Source organism: Acartia tonsa, chromosome 10 (assembly GCF_053477335.1).
Source record: "Acartia tonsa isolate MP-2025a chromosome 10, ASM5347733v1, whole genome shotgun sequence".
In the NCBI taxonomy this organism is placed as follows: Eukaryota; Metazoa; Arthropoda; class Copepoda; order Calanoida; family Acartiidae; genus Acartia; species Acartia tonsa.
The window spans coordinates 14,607,995-14,629,648 of record NC_137269.1 but is presented as its reverse complement, the minus strand read 5'-3'; the positions used below and the strand labels follow the sequence as shown (position 1 = coordinate 14,629,648).

The window sequence follows — 21,654 nt, the reverse complement described above, 5'->3', positions numbered from 1 at the left end:
TTATTCTTGGGTGTACATACATAGAAAAAAAAACTACAATAATAAATAAATTAAATGAATATTATATACATTTATATATACAGAAAAATTTTATTGATATTGTTAATTTATAAAAATATTTTCTTCCCAAATGGCAGTTTCCTAAAAAATAGGAGTATGCAGTAATGTGTATTCACACATTGTTTTCATACAGGCCATATAAATAAGACAAAAAAATAGAAAAAAAAGATAATAAGCAATAAATGAAATCATATTGGAGAGGAAAGAATGATAATAGGAAGGATTGATTAGGGCATACAAGTCTCACACCATTATTGCAATAATAGAAATTTAAAAAATTTTAAACAAATAAATTTTGATTAATTTATCAGATTTCAAACAATATTGAAAAGAAATATAAATTTATCTACATTCTTGACATAATGGGTTGTTACACACTAGAATTAAGCTTGATAACAAAGATTCTTTTAGATTTTTAATAAATTTTTTTCTTGGTTGATTGTGGGTTAATAAATCATTATTACAATGGTTATTCCATAATTCTTGAAAATGATACTTAGGAAATCTTTCAATAGATTTAAACTTCGGCTTTTTAACATCAAACATATTTGAGTTTCTAAGATTTCTGGTATGTAATTGGTTACGGCGAAGCCATGTACCTTGAAAGGAACTTGGTAGCTTACTGTTTATAAAATCATACATAAATAATAATTTCAAATAATTAGCTGATTCATGTAAAGGAAGGACATTCATTTTTTTAAATAAAGGCATTGTGTGTGAGATGTGTTTCTTACTAAAAACAATTCTTATTGCCTTTTTTTTGCAATTTAATTAATGGTTCCATAGTAGATTTAAGACCACAACTGTACAACCTGTGATTTCTGGAGGGTTGTATCAGCCTTACTGCCGGTTGGTGGTCAGCAAGCAGCTCCAGGAGTAGGACGTCACCAGGCAGATTTCCCCATATTTAGTGGACAGCTTGACATTTTTCAACTTTGAAATAAAAATGTTCTTTGAACTTTCACAAAACTAAAATAAAAGGGGAATATTTTAGGTTTAGAAAGATAAATTAAAAATGTATAAAACAAGAATGACTGGATTCATTACATAAATTTCTCGGAGCTTATAAATAACATTATTACAATAAACATGATTTACCTCTGGGGGTATATTATAGAGCCTGGGGTGGTAATTTGAACTCAAACTCTCACTGCGCTTGATTTATGACTAAAATGAAATCACTTTTGCATTTTGATTTTTTGGAAAAAAATAAAATTTCTTTTTCTTTTAAAAAAATAATTACCAGAAGGTATTAAAGGCAGCTAGGCCAACAATATTCAGGATAAAATCAGAATAACAGCACAATCTAAAATTTAAATAATTTTTTACTTTGTTATAAAGCTTATTAATATAATATTTCAAAAACATATTGAATTTTGGTTTCTTTTTACCTTGTTAACAACACAAAGTTCTTAGTGTTCCAACAATCTATCACAGCAACAGTAGGTACAATTTTCTAAATATAATACTTTATTGCTGAGGGCTTATTTTTTCTTCACTATTTTTTAACAATTTCTTTTTTAATAAATGTCTGCTTTACAAAAGTTTACCTATTAATTATTAGGGCTTTGATCACTTTGAGCAGCTTAACAGTTTATACAATCATTCTAAAAAAAATAAATATTTTTTACATGTGAAGGATTGAATTAAAAATTAAGTTTTAAATGGATTTTTGTAACAAAATCTTACTTTGCTTTGAATTCTCCTTGTTTAGCCAGCTGTTTAGAAACGAGGTGGCTCGGAGCTTAAAAAGTCTTGATGTTTTGTTAAATCTTTCTGAAATGGATTTAATCTTTTTTTATAAAAATTAAAAAAAAATCTTTTCAAAATTAAAATAATTTTACATGAGTGATGGTTGGCTTCTTGATATTACAGAACATTTAACCAGGGGGAATGAACGTTTTCTTTCCTGTTGAATTCTAAAATAGGGAACATGAATGCTTGTGGCGAAGCCAGCACACTGCCCGGGCGAAAAATAGAAAACGGATCATTTCCCCATCGATAGCTCCAAGAATATACTACTACATATATAAATATAAAATCTTTATTTATAAATAAAATCTTTAAAAGAGGTAGTAAAATATTTGGCTTTTGCTTTAAAGGTTTTGAGTTGCATTATAAAATTGCACTTTAGATTGACTTTAAAAAAAAAAGTTTGAAGTGGGTATAATCCCATTATAAAATTGTACTTTGATTCGACTTTTAAAACATTAAATTGAATAGTTTTAAAAAGCATTGGATAAAATTATCACACAAAAAAAGTTGTTTAAGATCATTGTTTTATTTAATCTACTAGCGTGGCGAATAAAATACGATGTATCACGTAATAAAAACCGCAAATAATTGTTGTATCACTATTAAATATAGAGCTCTTTCCTTCACTGTTGACAATAGCAGACAGAAAGAAAATCTTTGTTTTTGTTGTCGGCGCGGCATTCTCGCGCGAACCGTAGACGAATTATCACATAGATTTTTGACTATTTTCCATAGACAAATTATCACATATTTTTATCTTTCCTTATAGAAAAATTACGTAGATTTATTTATGCCATAGGCGAAATATCACTTATTTTTGTATGGACGAAAATATTTTAGTTATTTTAACTTTTTCATTTTTTTTGGGATACTTTCCATTTAACTTTGAAAAGTATTATTTTTGTTATTTTCACTTTATTTTTGATTTATTTATTGTTTTTATAAGGTTCGCTTCGCAATTTCTAGTTGTAATACAGGGAAATTTGAGAGACGACAGATTTTAAGTGTTTAGGAACCCTTTATAGGTTAAAGTGTTTAGGAATCCTTTACAGGTTTGTCACTTTTTTGAGAATATTTTAAAAATCATATCTGCTGCTTGTTTCTGCACGGAATTTTTAATTTTCAATGGCGGAAAACTTTAAGCATTCCCAGGTTAACCTACAGGGGGCGGATTTTTGATTAAAGACAGTATTTAACTTGTCACTGAATGTTTTAATTATTCAAATCATTAACCCATAAGTGTTTATTTTTGTACAGAATTTTTAAAGTTTTCTCAGACAAATATACTTACCCAGGTAAGATAAGAGGGGCAGATAGATGATTTTTGGACAATTTTTTAATTTTGTCACAGATTCTCAGGGATTTTTATTTCCCTTTTGAACGTCTTAACATAACAGATTAAAGTTTATTTATTAACAAAACAAATACTATGTTACCGACAAACCTTGGATTTTTAGTGTCTTGGCCATGCAGATTTTTTGTTTCACTGGTTTCCGCATGTGTCCACCACTTCTTGATACTGTAGGTCTGAAACTAGCTTGCTGGACTGTGCTCTGTTGGACTTGTACATGAACATGGCATCAGCCTTGGCAGCTGCTGCCTCCATTATCTCTGTCAACATCAATTCATCCTCCGGATATATTACTGCTATGTGTTTGGAGGCTCTCCTGGTTGTCCTGGTTACCTCCTCTGTAGAATTTCTGTAGGTGACTTCTACAGCTCTTACATGTCCGTCCTTAGACGGAAACATCTCAGATATGATACCCAGCTTGAAAGTACGGTTGTTGGCAAACTTTTCACCTTCAGTCTTGGTGAAAATGATGACGTCACCTTTTACTGGTTGTCTTACCGTTTTTCCATGGTTTCGGCCTCTGGGCACATAGTCTGTTAGCCGTTGGCTGTACCAGATTTTCCACCAGCTGTTGTACACTGCTTCAAGCTGTTGCAGAACGCGAGTTGGCTTGGCAATAGTACAAGGCATCAAAAGTGTTCTGTTACTGGCTCTACCGTGCATCAATCGGGCCGGCGTTATCAGGTCCACGCCGTCCAAAGATTCTGCCCTTCCAGCTAGTGACAGCGGCATATTGTTCAGCTCACTGCACACATATGAAAAGGCGGTTTCATAGGTGAGTATGTCAAGCTTCAAGCCATCAAATGTATGATGGAACAGTCGTTTAATTTCACCTATGCTTCGCTCCACACATCCCTGGTAATGATGGGCGCCAACAGGTGCTATTTCATGCTTAATGCCAATTTGATATTTGCCATTAAGGGTTTTGGTTATGTTTGCTATACTTAACTCCATCTCTTTGCAGCCCTTTTTCAGTTGGCTACCTGCATCAATAAAAACTTTGTCAGGAACACAGTGTAGGTAACAGAATCTCATGAAGGCTGTGATAAATGCATCAGTGTCATATTTTGTCATCACATGGGCGGCTACGGCTGAAGTGGCAGGATCTTTAAACACAAGACACCAGACTTTTACTGTTGCACGGTGGTTGTGCTCACATTGGGCATTGAATGGCCCACAAATGTCAACTTGGACATTGTAAAAAGCAGGGGCAACTGTGACACGGTTCTCATGAATCCGTCCCAACTCTACCTGAACTTTTTTAGCTGCTTTACGCCGGCAAGTCATACACTTTTCTCGTATCTCCTTGGACAAGTCGCGCCCCTTTAGGATGTACGCTACAGTCCTGCTGTGCAGCAGTGTCTGGTTCACATTCCGGTGGTGTACTTCCCGTTGGTGAACATGTGTCATGATGGCGTAGGAGACAGGTGAATACCTGTCCAAAATAGGTTTACAGAATGACACAGGGCTTAAATCCGCAAACACATTTCCAGGATCATGAATATCTTCACTGTCTATTAGCCTGCCAACATAGTGGAGGATCCCATTAACTTCTTGCGCACCTTCATAATCCTTGGCTTTAGCAAACTGCTTTACTTCAGCTGTGCCTAGCCTAAAGTAGTAGTTTTCAGCAGCAGCTATTTCATCTCTGGTCAAGTGGTCCTTGATTGAATCAATAACAGGCAGGTAATGTGACACAGGTTTGCCGGATTTTTTCGAGGCTAACCATACTCCAAACCTGTATAAATTAGCCAAAATCCTAACAGATTTCCGACCAGCCGTATTTAGCTGGATCAAGTACATACTTTGACAGACTGTACCTGGCTGCCAAGCTGTCTTCAAGGGCCAACACCGTTGCAACAGCTTTTATCTCAGCCTTGGCTACAGCTTTCTCATCATCAGAAAGTTTTACTTCAGCAATACTTTTGGCAGGCCATTCAGATTTAGGGAGGTACATCCATTTCATACCTGTCTGCCAGCTTGACTGGCCATCTATGTCCTGTAGAGTTGTGCCAGGTCTGGTCCCAATATCCGCATGGTTATTTGCTGACTCAACATGTCTCCATTGGTGTTTGTCAGAAAATCTCAGAATTTCAATTACATTGTTTCTGACACCAATGCTCATTGGCCGTCTATCTGTGTTCAACCAGAACAAAACAATAGTTGAATCAGAGAAAAAATAAACATCCTCCACTTTATCCTTGAAGTTGTTGAGAACTGCTCTGCTAATTGTTACTCCAAGAACAGCTGCACGGAGCTCAGCTCGGGGGATTGTTAGTCCGGTCACAATCTTGGATTTGGCTGCCACCAACCTTACCTGGGTTGATCCATCAGGCGCAGTGTAACGTGTGTGTATGCATGCTACGGCAAGGTCTTTGCTGGCATCTGTACAGACAATTAGGTCAACTTTGCCTGCACCAGCAGCCGCACGCTGGAAATGACATTTGGCAGCTCTTGCATAATTTCCAGGTGATTTACCCAGGTGTCCAGGTGTGTCGCGGGCAGACCATCATCCCAATCGGTTCCTAGCGATACAACTGTGCCATAATCCCGCTTGAACTGGGCCGTGAGGGGCGTAGCTAGCCCCAGTGGGTCCCAGTTGCTGGAAACTTTGCTCAAGAGGGTTCGTTTGGTGAAGTGTATAGACAGAGCCTCCTTGATGTCACCTGTCACAGGTTCAGGTCGCTTACCTTGGCGGGTCTTGCCAAAGTACAGTGGTTTTGGCTCCAGGGTCAACTTGTCCTCTTCTGGCAGCCATCTGTATCCAAGCAGCCCAACAGACTGACCGTCCGCAGATACTGCTTCATCAGGTTTTTCACCAGATAGAACAAATGCCTTGACCTCCATTTTTGCAAGGCCTAAGGCAAAGTTAAGGCCACTGATCTGAGTGGTCCTCTCTTCTGTAGAGTCTGATGATTCACTTGTGTCGTCGACATAGGTATGAGTCCGCAGGACATCAGCTCCATCCTTGTGTTCTGGATACTTTTCTATACAGTGTTCAGCGACTTGTTGGATAGCTTCAGTAGTCTGGTTTCCGCTGCTTATTACACCATATATCAAGGTCAACATAATCCTCTCCTCCACTTCCAGGTTTGGATCACAGTTTGGGTACCACAGGTAATGATGCCATTTGTAGTTCTGTGGTGTTAGTGACACATTGTTGTATGCCATTTTAATGTCAGTGGCAAAAGCATGAGGTCCTGCTCTAAAGTTAATCAGTAGGTGGAGCAATTTCTCAAAGGGCGAATATAGTTTCAATATGATATGAGCTTATATGAAAGGTGCCATTACATACTTTTAACCCTTAACGGTCGGGGGGGGGGCGTTGAACGCCCCCCCATCCGGTTTTTTCTATCTCATTTTCTGTGTGTGAAAGATGAAGAGCCCAAACTGCTTGACTTTTTAAGTATGGGTATGACACATAACTGAGAGTTGGAATTTTTTAAATATCTCCATCCTGGCGGGCACAGGATGCCAGCAAACCTGGCAGGGTCATCCAGGTAAAGAGCAAAAATATTTTTTTGACTAAAACAAAGCATTTTATTATACCAAAATACTAAAAAATCCTCTAGTAGTACATCCTTATATGAAATACAGGTGTTCAAGTCACTTTCAGGTTCCAGGTATGATCCTGCAGGTCCTGATCCTCCAGGTCTCCAGAAATCTTTAAAAGGCTCCTGTGGCCGCAATTTTTGACTTAGAGACTTCAAATTTTAAACTTAAGCTTTTCTTATATGTATACATAACGTATTAAAATTTCATGAAGATCCGCCGCCGTTTTCCCGCTGACCGCCGACTGCGGCGGCTGGCAGCTGCCAAGTACAGCTGCGGCCGCTGAAATTTATATTTTGATATTTCTAATGTAAAATTTACATAAAGATAAACATTTTCTGGAAAAAAAATTTTCTTCTAGCTTCAAAAATAAGAAAATTACAGCCGTTTGAAATTTTTAAGTAAAAAAGGACCTAAAAACAAAGGTTGTTAAATAAAAGGGTGAAGGAAGCGAAAATTGACTTAGACTTATAAAAGGTCGGAAATTCATAATCAAACAGGGGACTTGCACAAAAAAATTTAGCCCTCTAGCTCTAATAGGAACTGAGATAATAAGGGGGGGCGTTGAACGCCCCCCCCCCGACTGATTAAGGTGCGGCAAGGGGCCCGACTGTAAAGGGTTAAAATATCTATGTTAAATTTAAAAAATCAAAAAAATCCTTAAGTAGATTTTGCAATTTTTGCTTTTACTTCAACATATGATAAATGAGAAAGTCAACAAAATCGTTTATTTTAGCCCTTTACAAGACTTTTTTTGACTATTTTTCTTAAGTTTAATTGACTATTACATTGGCATGCATCTTAATTGATAATTAAAGTGTTTATTTTTTTTATATTATATACTATTTTATTGATTTTTTAAAAAGCATAAAATAATTTGCGTCAATTTGCGTCCGGAGTAATTACTAGGGTAAATAATACGTTTAAAAGTTTTTTTTTCTGTATAAAGATCAATGATTAATTCTTGATGACATAATTACCCTAGTACGCATTTTTCAACACACACACACAAACGCACCGATCGCCAGATTTTCTCCAGAAAAAAATATAAGAAAAAAAAACACGATTCACCTATTATTTTTGTCCTCTTTAAATTAATTATAACAATTACCATATAATTTTCATACTTACATGAAATAAAATTTCTCCTGTAAAGGTTTTTTTAAAAAAATAAAATTCATATACTTTACACTTTGTTGGGGAGTATTGTCAAGGAAGAAACAATCCACAATACAAAAAAATAGATTGATAACTGGTTTCCACTTTTATTACGACTATCATTTAACAAAAGCTTTTTAATTCAACCTTAAACCGAAGCCTTGTGTGATGCTAGGATGTTTGGAGTTCTTAGGGAACCACACTTATTACATAAATTTATCCTGAGAATGTGTAGGTTTTAAGCTATAACAGACTTATACATTTGGATATGTCAATATCTTAAAGTTACTTATAATCTATGGAATTGCACGGTTTTTTTGAGCCCATATTATATTCAACCTATATTCGCCCTTCAAGCCGGTTGCTGCCCTTGGCCAATGTGTCATTGAGAGACTTAGCCGTCCTGGTGCCGCTGCTGGCATCAAAGACACACCTTGTGGGCGTGCTCAGAGAACCTTCTTTAGTAACAGTCCTCAATGGCAGATAGTAATAGGTCTGGCTGGTTTCTATCTCCATTCTGATATCCATGGGCAGGTCAATAAGTCTGCAGCTGTAACCATTGTCTGCTAGCTTGTTGTGACTCTTCAGGACTTCAGCTAGCTGGTCAGGTTGTTGCTGGAGCTTCCTCATCTGACTGTGCAGGATTGCCATAGCTATGTGTCGGTTCTGGCCCAGTGATTCTTCAGGGTCAATGACAAAGGGTAGATCAGCCTCTACTCGTTGTTGGTCAGGTAAGAAACGGACAGATTGCTGTATAACCTGGTCCTCCCGTTCCTCCTTCAAGCTCTGGTGCTCCAGGATGGCTCCTTTTTTACAGGTAGGACACCCACGGCAGTTTATACATCTATATGGAGCCTCTGAGCCAATATTTTCAAGTTCAAAGTATCTCCTTTCATCAGCTTTGGCTTGCAGGGCAGTTTGTTTGTCTCCTTGGAATGGGCAGGTGTCTATTCTGTCATCCTCCAGGAGACCTCTATCTTCTGTCCAGTCCTCAAACCTCCTAATATCAGTGAAGGCCTGATACATCTTAGCCTCAGCACATAAATAGGCAAAGGCTCCCAGCTGTTGAATGGCAGTATTTGCTTGTTGCCAAGCTTCATGGGGGCCGCCTAACACACCCCTGTGGCCGCCAACACCAGCAAACATACTTTTGTACAGGCTCAAGCCACTGGGCAGGGTTGCAATCAGCTTTGGGTACAGCCAGGAATACTTCGAGCCTAACAGGATGTCCACAGTTTTACCACCAATACGTTTAGGTACAGTTGGCAGCTTTTCTCGTCCAGTGTAACTGTTGGCAACATCCATGTATGGTTCCTCTAGATCCCAGGTAGGAAACTCTGTTGTGACCTGGGACATCATCATACCTGTTACAGCAGCTCTGTTGTACTGCTTACTGTGTTGCTCAGCAAGTTTCAGGTACACCATAACATCTCCATGATCAAGCTTAACAGTCTGGCCGCCGGCAACATTCAGGTAAGTTGGGCCAGCACGGACTTCTGTCCCATCCAGCTCCAGCGCAGCTCTGGTGCTGATACAAGCACTAGAACATCCTGAATCATAAAATAGCAGTAGTGGCTCTCCACCCTTTGGTGCTTCCAACTCTTGCATCATGAATATGGCAGGTGGGTTAACATCAGGGTGTACATCAGCTGGGATATCTGCAGCATCACCTACCAGTGTTGAGTCTATGGTAGCATGTGCCATGTTGTAGAGCAGGTTCCCAGCAGGCAGCGTCTCTCCCACAGCCTTTCTGAAGCTGTCCAAACGCTTCTTATTGTCGTCGATGTGTAGAGGACAGCACAGGATGTGTCTTTGAGACCTGTGGCGCCCCCTAGTGCACTTTTCAACATTACAGAAGTGCTCTGTCCTGCAGTTGTTGGAGTGACGTGTCCACCAAGCATCCATATCAGAGCTGTCAAAGTCTGCATCCATTCTTAGGCACCTCATACAGCCCTTTGTTACAGTCGCAGCTTTCATCCGTTCCTTGACAGTGGATTTGATAAACTTTGGACACATGTAAAGATGGGTGTGTCTGCCAGAACAAAGTACACAGTCACGTGTTGCAGGTGTTGTACCTGAGCCAGTCTGTTCCAGTGGCTTGGTGACCGGTCTTGTGTCGTTGCGTTTGGCTGAAGTCTTGTCTCTACTTCCACCTCTGTCAGCAGCTAACACAACCTCCTTCTCCTTACTCTTATCCTTGTCTTGGTCCTTTCCTCCATGTCGTTGTTGGCGGTCCGGCTTCGCAGCTCCGCTTGGTTTGTCACGGTTGTCGTTGTTAGATGCATTATATTCACTAACTTCAAATGCTTTGAGGCTGATTTCTTCTTCCAAGAAATCAAGTAGGAGGCCAAAACATTTTTTACCATCTTGGATTCCTACAGAATTAGCATTGATGATATATCTTTTCAACAATTCATCAGCCTTGGACTTCAAACATAGGCTCTTGACAGTCCTATGTATATTTAACCTGTAAAGTTCACTCTCTGCTCCCCAGTCTGGGTCCATTTCCAGGGCAAACTTTTGCATTTTAAGCAGTACAGCCTGTATCTTGTACAGCCAATCAAGATGGAGAGAAGGTGCTGCTGTTAACCAGGGTTGTCTCCCAATTTCATTCAGCTCCTTCAGAAACTTGTTGTAAATATCTGGAACACTACCATAACGGGTCAAGAGTTTTTTCCAGCAGCTGTCAACAGATGCTTCTTGACAGCATATTGTTTGTGGGGTGCCACTGAGACATTGTTTCAGCAATATGTTCAGCCGTTCAGTATCAGTGAGCCCAGGTATGCTGCCCACATAAGCCATAAATTCACGTTTGAATGTGAACATGTCCAGGCCATTCACACCATCAAACACTGGCTTTGTAACACTCTTAGCTCTATGCTCGCTTGTACTACACATAGCCTTGAATCCGTAGCGCAGCTGTTGCAATTCTACCTGGTTCTTGGCAGCCTCAAGCTCTTTCTCCAGGTTAGTCTGGGCTTCGTGCAGTCTTGTGGCCTCATCATCTTTATCAAGGTCTGTAGCATCCTTGATAGCATTGTCCAGCTTCTTTAGTAGTTCACTGGCGCGGGTTGTGGACTCCTTCAGTTGGTTCATAAAGTCAGCTAGCTGTGAGTCTGACCTGAGCTCTGTGTCTGTAATCCTAAACAGCTCTGACTCAAGCTCAACTGCCCTGGGAATAAGTGTTGCAATGGCATTGTCTACACATCTTGTTTTAGCATTGATTTGTGCATTATTCAGCCTAGGCACATTAACATTTCCACCAGCTGCGGCTGGCTGTAATGCGCGGATTCCAGGTAACTGTTCATTTCTGCGGGTAGCAAGATGTGCACTTAAACCTGTTATCATTGTGCGGACAGTCCAATGGGCTTCCCTTGCCTCCTCTTTCTTGACGTTGATGGATGGATCATTCCCTTCATACACATCAAAAACAGATCTTGCGGTTCGGAGTGTGGCGGCGGCGGCATCTAGCTGCTTCAATATTACCTCTAGATGATCAACAGAGCTTGCACCAGGTGCACTAACTGCTTGTTCAAAGTCCTCAATCATGTACCTCACCTCAATGGTGTTCTTTTTGGCATCTTGTATGTCTTGTGCCATGTTGTCTGTGTTGTTATTGTTGCCAAGTACTGAAACTGTGTGTGTCTGTGCTGTGGTTGAGTTAGGTTGATAGAAGTGTGCTAACTCTTCATGAATCTCCTCACAAGTTCTTGTAAATGGCGTTGTTGATATGTCTAATCGCCGTGTTGATGGCGACTTTGGTGTCTGCGGCCCAGCTTCACTGCTAGTTGACGGCTGCCGGTCCTTGGGGACAGACTCTATGTTAGCCTGTGACGGTGATGCTTCTTTAAGTTGGCGAAGCTTACTCTACGGGTCGGTGTAGATTCAGTGTTGGACGGGTCGGGCTGCAAGTGCAATGCAGGCGCAGATCTCGGCCCAGATGGCGGCTGGGCTTCAGTAGAATATCCCCTTGTTCTAGATAGGGGAGGGGTTCTAGGTATACGGCTCCCCCCTGGAAAATTTTGAGTCGGTGGGGGGTCGTCAATATTGGCCGCCGGAAAACGTCTTGGAATCGTGTACGGAAGATTAGGACGGCGGCGGGGCGGCAAGTCTTCAACAGGACCAAGATCTTGCAGTTCCTTTGTAGTGATTTTCATTGGCTGTTTTTCAAACGCTTACTCAACTGGGCTGTAGGCTATTTATTTCAAAGCACCAGTAGCGGGAAAAATGTGTTGGTCTTACAACAGCCTGTTTTAATTAAGTGGCATGACGTTAGCACTGCCAAAAAACACAGCCAGCACCTCTTTTGGGTGGTGGCGACGCATACGGGGTGGCGCTTTTACGGCCCTGTCTGTCTAGCCTCCCGCCAAGGCTGCGTCTATCCTTATCTGTCAATAAAAACGAGCATGTATTAAATACAATTATAAGCAGTGATAATTACAATGAATTAATGAGTTTGAGTCGGGGCCAGCCGCGAAGCTGAATCCCCTCTGCAGCAGAGTTCCTCGCGGATGCTCCACCAGCTAGGGCTTACCAAACCCTTTTGAGCAGCTTGTTGTCCTGCTGCTTGACGTCCAGTAGTTGTCTTGGGACGTTCTCAGTTTTGTGAATGTACAACCTGTGATTTCTGGAGGGTTGTATCAGCCTTACTGCCGGTTGATGGTCAGCAAGCAGCTCCAGGTGTAGGACGTCACCAGGCAGATTTCCCCATATTTAGTGGACAGCTTGACATTTTTCAACTTTGAAATAAAAATGTTCTTCGTGAACTTTCACAAAACTAAAATAAAAGGGGAATATTTTAGGTTTAGAAAGATAAATTAAAAATGTATAAAACAAGAATGACTGGATTCATTACATAAATTTCTCGGAGCTTATAAATAACATTATTACAATAAACATGATTTACCGCTGGGGGTATATTATAGCCTGGGGTGGTAATTTGAACTCAAACTCTCACTGCGCTCGATTTATGACTAAAATGAAATCACTTTTGCATTTTGATTTTTTGGAAAAAAATAAAATTTCTTTTTCTTTTAAAAAAATAATTACCAGAAGGTATTAAAGGCTGCTAGGCCAACAATATTCAGGATAAAATCAGAATAACAGCACAATCTAAAATTTAAATAATTTTTTACTTTGTTATAAAGCTTATTAATATAATATTTCAAAAACATATTGAATTTTGGTTTCTTTTTACCTTGTTAACAACACAAAGTTCTTAGTGTTCCAACAATCTATCACAGCAACAGTAGGTACAATTTTCTAAATATAATACTTTATTGCTGAGGGCTTATTTTTTCTTCACTATTTTTTAACAATTTCTTTTTTAATAAATGTCTGCTTTACAAAAGTTTACCTATTAATTATTAGGGCTTTGATCACTTTGAGCAGCTTAACAGTTTATACAATCATTCTAAAAAAAATAAATATTTTTTACATGTGAAGGATTGAATTAAAAATTAAGTTTTAAATGGATTTTTGTAACAAAATATTACTTTGCTTTGAATTCTCCTTGTTTAGCCAGCTGTTTAGAAACGAGGTGGCTCGGAGCTTAAAAAGTCTTGATGTTTTGTTAAATCTTTCTGAAATGGATTTAATCTTTTTTTATAAAAATTTTAAAAAAATCTTTTCAAAATTAAAACAATTTTACATGAGTGATGGTTGGCTTCTTGATATTACAGAACATTTAACCAGGGGGAATGAACGTTTTCTTTCCTGTTGAATTCTAAAATAGGGAACATGAATGCTTGTGGCGAAGCCAGCACAACAACTCCAGGCAGGTAAACAGTAAAGTAAATGACTATTTATAAGGGAATGAAAAAGCATTTTTTTGCTATCTAAATTCAGTATATGTTTAGCTCTATTTATAAGAAATAAGGAACTAGAAATTTTGTTACGTAAATGTTCTACATGATATTTAAAATTTAAAGAAGGATCTATAAATACACCTAGGAATTTAATTGCAGGAATATTGCTACTTGAATTGACATAATTTAAGATTTTCATTTTCTCAGGATCAAACTCATTTTCATTGTTAAAGTTTAGCTTAATATTAAGAGCATTCCAATCAATAGTATTTTCGTTTTTATTAAATATCATAATTTTAGTTTTATCAGGATTTAAGCTCATTTGATTACTCCTAAACCAATCAGATATCTTTTTAAGTTCATTGTTTAATTTCAGTTTTATCTCTGTAAAGTTTTTACCAGAAATTAGAAAATTACTGTCATCAGCAAATAATAGGGTAAATAAATCAGTACAGTTTTTAAGATCATTTATGTAGATTAAAAATAGAATTGGTCCTAAAATAGAGCCCTGTGGGACGCCTCTATCTATTTTCAGCTTTGTTGAGTCATTGTTGTTTACATGTACAAATTGCTGTCTATTACTTAAATAATTTTTAAACCATTCAAGTTCAATGCCATTAATGCCAATTTTTGACAACTTTTTAATTAAAATATGGTGTGGAATTGTATCAAAACATTTTGCAAGATCACAGAAGACTCCAATTACAGTTTTATTATCGTTTTTTGCTTCGGCTATGTAATTTAAGAGGTGTACCACAGGGTGTATTGTAGACTTTTTTGATTGAAATCCATACTGATGTTCAAAAATGATATTATTACTAATCAAATAACAAGAAAGTTGTTGATAAATGACTTTTTCTAAAACTTTTGAGAAAATAGCTAATAAACTTATTGGCCTATAGTTTGATGGATCAGCTTTTTCATTAGAATTATTCCCTTTTAACTTAAAAATAGGTATAACTTTTGCGATTTTTAATTCAGAAGGTATTTTTCCAGTTAAAATAGTTTGGTTAATGACATGAGAGAGAGGAAGAGCAATAAAAGAAATTATATTCTTTAAAAAAAAATTTGATGTCTTTCTGTCTTTGGATCTTGGAAATTGCTGAACCGATTGGGCTCTATGCTTTAGGGAATATAGCTACTAAGCTATTTTCTTGGGGGATGGGACATCTCCCCCCCCCCCTAAAAAAATAAGGGGGTGGAGGAACTCCCACCACACTTAAGGCGAAGCCACTAGTCTTGGTGAGTATATACTATATCATACTAAATGTAGTTGGTATCAAGGATATAGCTGGACATCTAGGTCTCTAAAAGAGATGAGTATATGCTATATTTAAGTGTAGCTACTTTTAGTTTTAATAATATATCATTATATGATTATATAGTAGGCTATGATGTTACCCATTAATAGAAACTTAAAAGGACTCTCCACAGAAAAATCAACTTTGGATTTTTGAAAATCTAACCTGAAACTATTATTCTCTTTTCAATTTTAGGCATTTTTTGTTTTTGTGGCATCGCGATCGAAGCCCTTTGAAAATTTTGTTCGCCGCCTATTTGTACTGCCGCTATAACAATATATACTACACTTTTCTCCACTCAATATATGTTTGCCGCTAAAGAACATTTGCTCCATTGCAACCGGCCGCTCTACGATTTATCCTCTTCCTTGACTGGACAATCCTGCCGCCTCCAGTTTGTGTTCGCCTCCGCCAAATATAACCATCTTTTGCCGCAGTTGCCGCATTCATCGCCCTTCTCCGCCGCTACTCCGCTATACATTGCGTACGTTGCTATACACAACACCCCCAGCCTACATTTAATTTCTGAACAAGGGAGAGGGGAGCATGTATTGAAACGCGACGTACAGCAATGAATAGCGGAGTAGCGGCGGAGAAGGGCGATGAATGCAGCAACATAGAAGCTAAAAATCACTAAAGCAGCACAAATTGAATGGCGGGAGGATTCACTTAAAGAAGGTAAAAAATTTCAAAGGGCTTCGATCGCGATGCCACAAAAACAAAAAATGCTTAAAATTGAACAGAGAATAATAATTTCAGGTTAGATTTTCAAATATCCAAAGTTGATTTTTCTGTGGAGAGTCCTTTTAAAAGGGGACTATGCACGAACAAGAGCAAGTGATTCTAAGCACCTTCCAGCAGTGATTCTAAATGTTTTTTTGGTGAATATACTAAAGGGTTATGTTTAATTTTAAAAATTTAGTTTCGCCATTGTTTTATATGAATAAAACTTTGAAATGTTAGACATTTTATGACTAAATATCATCAAATGTTTTGTTGAGTTCAAATGGCTATGACACAAAAATCAAACTTTTTTTGATGAAAAATGTTAATTTAGAAACAGGGATGGTAACTTGTAATATTGTTATTTGTGTACTTTCGTAATTTATAGCATTTGATTATGTTTTGGCGTACTATTTTATTTGAACTCAACATAACATTTGATGATATTTCGTCAAAAAATGCTTAACATTTCGGTAATATCCTCTTAGAAAACAACTGTGAACTCTTGCCGCAGCGCTCGGCTCCCTTTCCTGCCTAGCCGCAGCGCTCGGCCCCCTTGCCTGCCTAGCCGCAGCGCTCGACTCCCTAGCCCATAACCTAACCTAACCTAAAATAGTTGTTCGCTCTCGGATGGGGGGGGGGGGGGCACTCAAATTTTCAAAACTGAAAAAAAAAAATTTAAGAGGATAACTGAGAAAATAGCATAAAACCACTACCTGGGCTTAATGCAGGCGGACACACACAATGCAACGTCTAAGCTCCCATCCTCCTAGGATCTGTAAAACGAGATTCACATAAACTTAGCTGCCACAGAAGTAAATATTAAAAACCCCAGGGCTTCTCTGGAATTACAAATGTTCATATCAGTAAGCATAATAAATGCAATAAGGCAGTTATCATAAAGGCACATAATAATCAAATATTTATACAGGATAAAATTGGTTTGGTTGTTGATGTAGTTGATGATCTTGTCCATCTCCTCCTCGGTATTGCTCCTAGATCATAAACATACATTTGACATGTTATTTTACGCATTCATTATATTTTAATCTTTTTGATCATCTTTTTCTTAACAGCTTAGTATCTTCTGGCACGTTTAGGCCCCTTATTAAAAACCCTTGCTCTGTCTGCTATCTCTCGCCATTCTTCACAATCTACCTCCGCTCTAGCCAAATCCCTCCTTAGCTCTGAGACTAATCTTTCTTTCTCCTTTAGCTTGTCCTTCAGCCGATCAATCTCACGTTCAAATTCTTCATACTTTGTCTTGCTTCTACTCCTTGCTCTCAGACTCTCCAACTTCAGTTTGCTAACCTCCAGGGTGAGTTGATGCTCCTTGTTTTCTTTTCTTTTCTTGTCTCTAGCTTCTAATCTTTCTTTACCGCTCTTCATTCCATTTTCTTTTCCTCCTTTCTTTGGCTGTTTTTCTTTCTCTCCCCTCTCTTCAAAATTGTCGCCGTATCTTGCCTTGCTCTCTTCTGCAAACTTTTTAGCAGTTGCCCTAGCCTTGTCCATCTTTTTCTGTAGGTCTGACCTGTTATCACCCATTGGCTTCACCGGTACCCTCAACCCTTTAGCCTTCATGATCTCCAACATCTTTTCATTACCTTTGTAACCTCTTGTATGGCACAGCGGAGCAGGAGACCCATCACCTCCAATGGCTCTGACCATCGGTCCTTGTTGTTCCTTGAAGCCTCCTTGATGAATATATTTGAGGAGGTAATTTTTGTATCTTGTGAGCCCCTCAAAATTTAAGGTGGCGCCTACCCCTGATGAATTCATCCGTTCAACCCAAACGTTGTATCTAACATAGCTCACTTTACCCTGGTTGAAGGAGTAAGTTAAACTTTTGTGCACATTGTTGGGGGTCATTCCCATGTCCAGATTGAGTAAACGCAAATGTTGGTTCAACATGGAAACCTTGTCCCATATCTTCTCCTCCTCAGGCACATGAAAGAAGGTACCTAGAGAAATCTTGTGAATTTTTGAATCCACTGCTGCTCTTGTTATCTTGGAAAGGTGTTTTTCAATTGTAGCACTATCATGAGTCGACAAGAATTGTTGATAAGCCGTCACCGTTATCCATTTCGGATCTTTCCCCTTCAGTTCTGCCAGAATTTTATTGGTGACAGAGTCAATACTAACTCTAGGCGTTCCTATCCACTGTATTCCTACTTCTCTTGTGTCCAAAACCGATTGAGGCATGGAAAATGGCGCAATAATTATAATACTCGGCTCAATATTTATCTTGTCCGCAGTTTTCAGATTCTCTAGAGTCCCCGTTATCTGTTGCACGTCATCCTTGGTGCATACCTCCATTTCTCCTTCAATGCTTTCAGTTTGGCAACCCTTGTCTTCAACATAATACTCATCATCACCTGGCGGTGATAACTGCTCTTCCATTGACACATCCCCTTTCGCCTCCTGAAAACTAGCCATTATTCTATTCTGAAAGAAAAAAAAAATAATTGGCAACTGTTTTCTGGTATGTAAAAAAATAACCCTAAAGAAAAATTTTTACAACAGAGCCTTTCTTCCATAGCTGTCTAGAAATAATAAATTTACGAATTCTAAATGTTTTAATAGAAATAGATAAAAAAATATATTGATTGTTAAGATAAAGAAATGCCTTGTAAAAAAAAAAACATTCGATCGAGAAATGTCCTTGATTTCTGATAAGAATTAAAAATTGTATGCATTAAATTTTTCTGATGCTATGCAACACAAAAATTTAAAACTTATTTCTATCTGATTCCTAAAAAAATAATATTATCCTCAATCGTGAACCAAACCATAACTAAAAATAAATATGAATACGATATAATAGTTAAAAAATGAATAAAATAAGCGTTATACTAAGAAAAAAATGAATAAAATTTTTCGACACGTAACGAATAATCTAAAAAAAAATACTCGTTTCACTGTGAAAATTGTGTAAAAATAGGCAATTTTAACTTTCTCATGCCTACGGCACGTTTCTCTGTTTACAATGCGCAGATCACTTCAAAAAATGCCGCGAATTTTTGTTTTCTGCTTCTGCCTTCTTTGGATTAGACGATGACTTTCTAATTATTTATGATTCAGGGATAAGGGATGATTTTTGTTGTATATAAAAAAAAACGATTTTTGCCTAATGTAAAAAAATAATTTTTAAACTTAAACTGAACTTTGCCAGTGAAATTTGTTTCCTAAAAAAAAACAAAATTATTCAATTTTTGATGATGAGAGATACTTGATGATGTTATAACCTATTACTAAAAAAAATAAGATAAGATAAGATAAGATAAGACAAACCAAAAAAAAAACTTTTGTAGGTAATAACAAAAAAATGAAAAAAAAATAAGAATAAAATATATTTCTCCTAAAAATAAAATAAAAATAAAAAAAAAATTTTTTTTTTAGATTGATCTGATATAAATCTAGATTGATGTAAAATAAGAATAAAATATATTTTTCCTAGAAATAAAAAAAAAATCTTAGATTGGTCTGATATAAATCTAATTCATGCAGATGTTCAGTAGCTCTTGTTCAATTCTCCCTTGTTGCATGACATTGATCAGAGGCAGTGGATTTACCCCTCTCTTCGTCATCACATCCGCCAACATATGTTGTCCGCGCACCCATTTCACTTCTGACACTATCTTCTCTTGTCTTAGTTCTTTGATCATCGCAATTTCAGCTCTTAGTCTCCTTTCATCTACGCATGTTGATGAGTAAACTGCATCTCTGGTTGACTTGTTATCAACTATCGCTTTGATCTGAAGATCAATCTTTGCATTCGTTATCTCCAGTAGCATATCTCTTAATGCTATAGCTGCATCCAGCGCTGTTCCCAGACTAATTGCTTCTGCTGCTAATGTTGACGCTACTTTTCTCTTGATCTTGTTCGCTTTCCAATCTAAGGGTGAACATTTCCCTGTTTTGATGTTAACCAAGAGAATCACAAAACCTCCTGCCGAATCTTCTTTGTCATTTAGGTTCCTAAATGCTGAATCTGAAAAACACCATATCTGACAGTCTCTTATGTTCTGAACATTTGAGAATCTGACAGTTGCTAGATTCCTTTGTAGATTGGCCAAAGTCTTTTGAGCTTGGCACAAGTCCCTGACATATCCACCTTTGAATTTTGTAGATAGGTCTATCATTTCAAAGCATAAATCAGGACGTGTTGCTCTCACAGCCCAATTCAAAGAGCCTACCATTTGTCTCAACATTGAGAGCTCTTCTTGCGTCATCTCTTTGTCCTTTTCCTTCAGTCTTGATGCTTCAACACTTGGAATCTGAATATTCTTAACAAATCCAGATTGATCAAGAGTTATTCCTGAGTTATCCTGCTTGATATTGAACCCAGTATACATAAACTCTTTAATCTCACTCTTTCCAATCTTGAAGGACTTGAGTACTTCAGGCATTATATGCTTGTTAAAATACTCTGTGCCTCCTTGTAAGAAATCGTCTACATGAATCCCTATCATTCCTATAAGTTCACCTCCATGTATATAATAAAATAGACCAGGATCGTACTTGCTTTTCTTGAAACCCAATGCAAGTAACCTGTTTTCAATTTTATCATACCATTTTCTGCTTGCATCCTTGAGACCGTATAGGCATTTTAGTAGCTTCCATAGCTTTCCGACTACATTTGCCTCTTTAGGTGGTTTGACATACACCTCACGATCTAGTTTGTTACCTTGGAGGAATGCACTAGCTACATCTATGGTCTGAATTACCCATCCAAACAGTGTTGTCAGTGTCAGCAGTAGTCTTAACGATGACTTCTGCATCGTAGGTGAATCTTTTGGGAATTCCTGTGTTTCCTCATACCCTCTAGCTGTCAACCTTGCTCTAATTTCATCACCTTTCTCGGTAAGAACCCATGTTGTGGTAATATGTTCTTGACCTTTGTCTGCTACTACTTTATAAGTATCAAAGCTTTTAAGCTTCTCCAGCTCAGCATCTTGTGATATAGACAAACAGCGTAAGCTAATGATAGAGTAGACTTTAATGTTCAATTCAAAATGCAATCAGATTTTAAGTATTTATTATATTGGATTAAATGCAGTTTTTGAGTAAATAAGATTATATATTGATACTATATTTAGAAATGATTAAATATGTTAATAAGTCAAAACTACTGATTATTCAAAGCTGGATAGTTCTGAAGTAGCAGGATGTCTGTCTGTATATCAGGACACCAAACAACAGGATGACTGTCTGTTTAATTAATACAATGTATTAATTAACTATGCACTTTGAAGGGGTAGAATATCTGTCTGTGCAAACTATCTAAAGTAGTAGGATGTCTGTAAATAGCTGTATTGGTCTTAATAAAGACTCGAACCCAAACCAGATAATGTTCTGTGTTAGGACTCTCAATATCAACTGACTTAAATATATTTTCTCTTCATTCTTTCTGAGAGCAATTAAAGAGCAATTAAGAGTAACAATTAACATATGGTCTGCAAACTTAAATATATGACATCACAACATAAATATATGACATTTACCCCCTTCTGAAACCATCCAGCTAAGCATGGTTTCACCATCCATCAGGTTGATCCAATAAACTAGGATCAATGTCTTCACTGGGTGAACCTACATCGAAATTAACCCCGGCCTCCAGTCCTTCCTCTCCTTCACCCACTGGAGGAGGAGTGTTCAGCGCCCCTCCACCAACCTCAGCCGAAACGCCCACTGTTGCCGCTATGACAGTGTTACTCGCTGCAGCAGTTACAGGCCCTCCTACAGCCACCATCACAGCATCATTTACCGCTGAGGCGGTATCATTCGCAACAGCCACCTCTGCAGCAACCGCTGGCTCATCTGCCGACATTGCCACTTCCATCTCAACGCCACCAGTGACCTGAACACCTCCCGAGACCATCATCACTCCGTTGCCAGCCCCAGCACCGTCAGAAGTTCCAGCCTGCTGCAACTGCCAATATGACGC

At 38.0% G+C, this 21,654-nt stretch overlaps 2 protein-coding genes and 1 long non-coding RNA gene across 4 annotated transcripts in view; 1 reads left to right on the top strand and 2 right to left on the bottom strand.

Moving 5' to 3' along the window:
* LOC145329485 (uncharacterized) overlaps nucleotides 1-21,654 on the top strand; it is a 63,690-nt gene that overhangs the window by 22,158 nt on the left and 19,878 nt on the right. The gene's annotated exons all lie outside the window — the stretch shown is intronic.
* LOC145329483 (uncharacterized) lies at nucleotides 33-3,899 on the bottom strand. Of its 2 annotated transcripts, XM_080173655.1 has the most exons (5): nucleotides 1,750-3,899; nucleotides 1,611-1,667; nucleotides 1,452-1,516; nucleotides 1,159-1,366; nucleotides 33-1,029 (listed from the first exon to the last, which is right to left on the bottom strand). In XM_080173655.1, the coding sequence occupies exon 1, from the start codon at nucleotides 3,896-3,898 to the stop codon at nucleotides 3,299-3,301; it is 600 nt and encodes a 199-aa protein (XP_080029781.1). In that variant the 5' UTR covers nucleotide 3,899; the 3' UTR covers nucleotides 33-1,029; nucleotides 1,159-1,366; nucleotides 1,452-1,516; nucleotides 1,611-1,667; nucleotides 1,750-3,298. The 2 variants fall into 2 exon arrangements, with proteins under 2 accessions (XP_080029781.1, XP_080029780.1); XM_080173654.1 differs by having other exon boundaries at nucleotides 33-1,366.
* On the bottom strand, nucleotides 12,389-14,707 carry LOC145329484 (uncharacterized). Its single transcript, XR_013882930.1, has 4 exons — nucleotides 13,372-14,707; nucleotides 13,233-13,289; nucleotides 13,074-13,138; nucleotides 12,389-12,988 (listed from the first exon to the last, which is right to left on the bottom strand). It is a non-coding gene; the product is annotated as an uncharacterized LOC145329484 (long non-coding RNA).

Coding starts and splice junctions, on each gene's coding strand:
- LOC145329483 (XM_080173654.1), bottom strand. CDS start 3,898: ATGCCGCTGTCACTAGCTGGAAGGGCAGAATCTTTGGACGGCGTGGAC.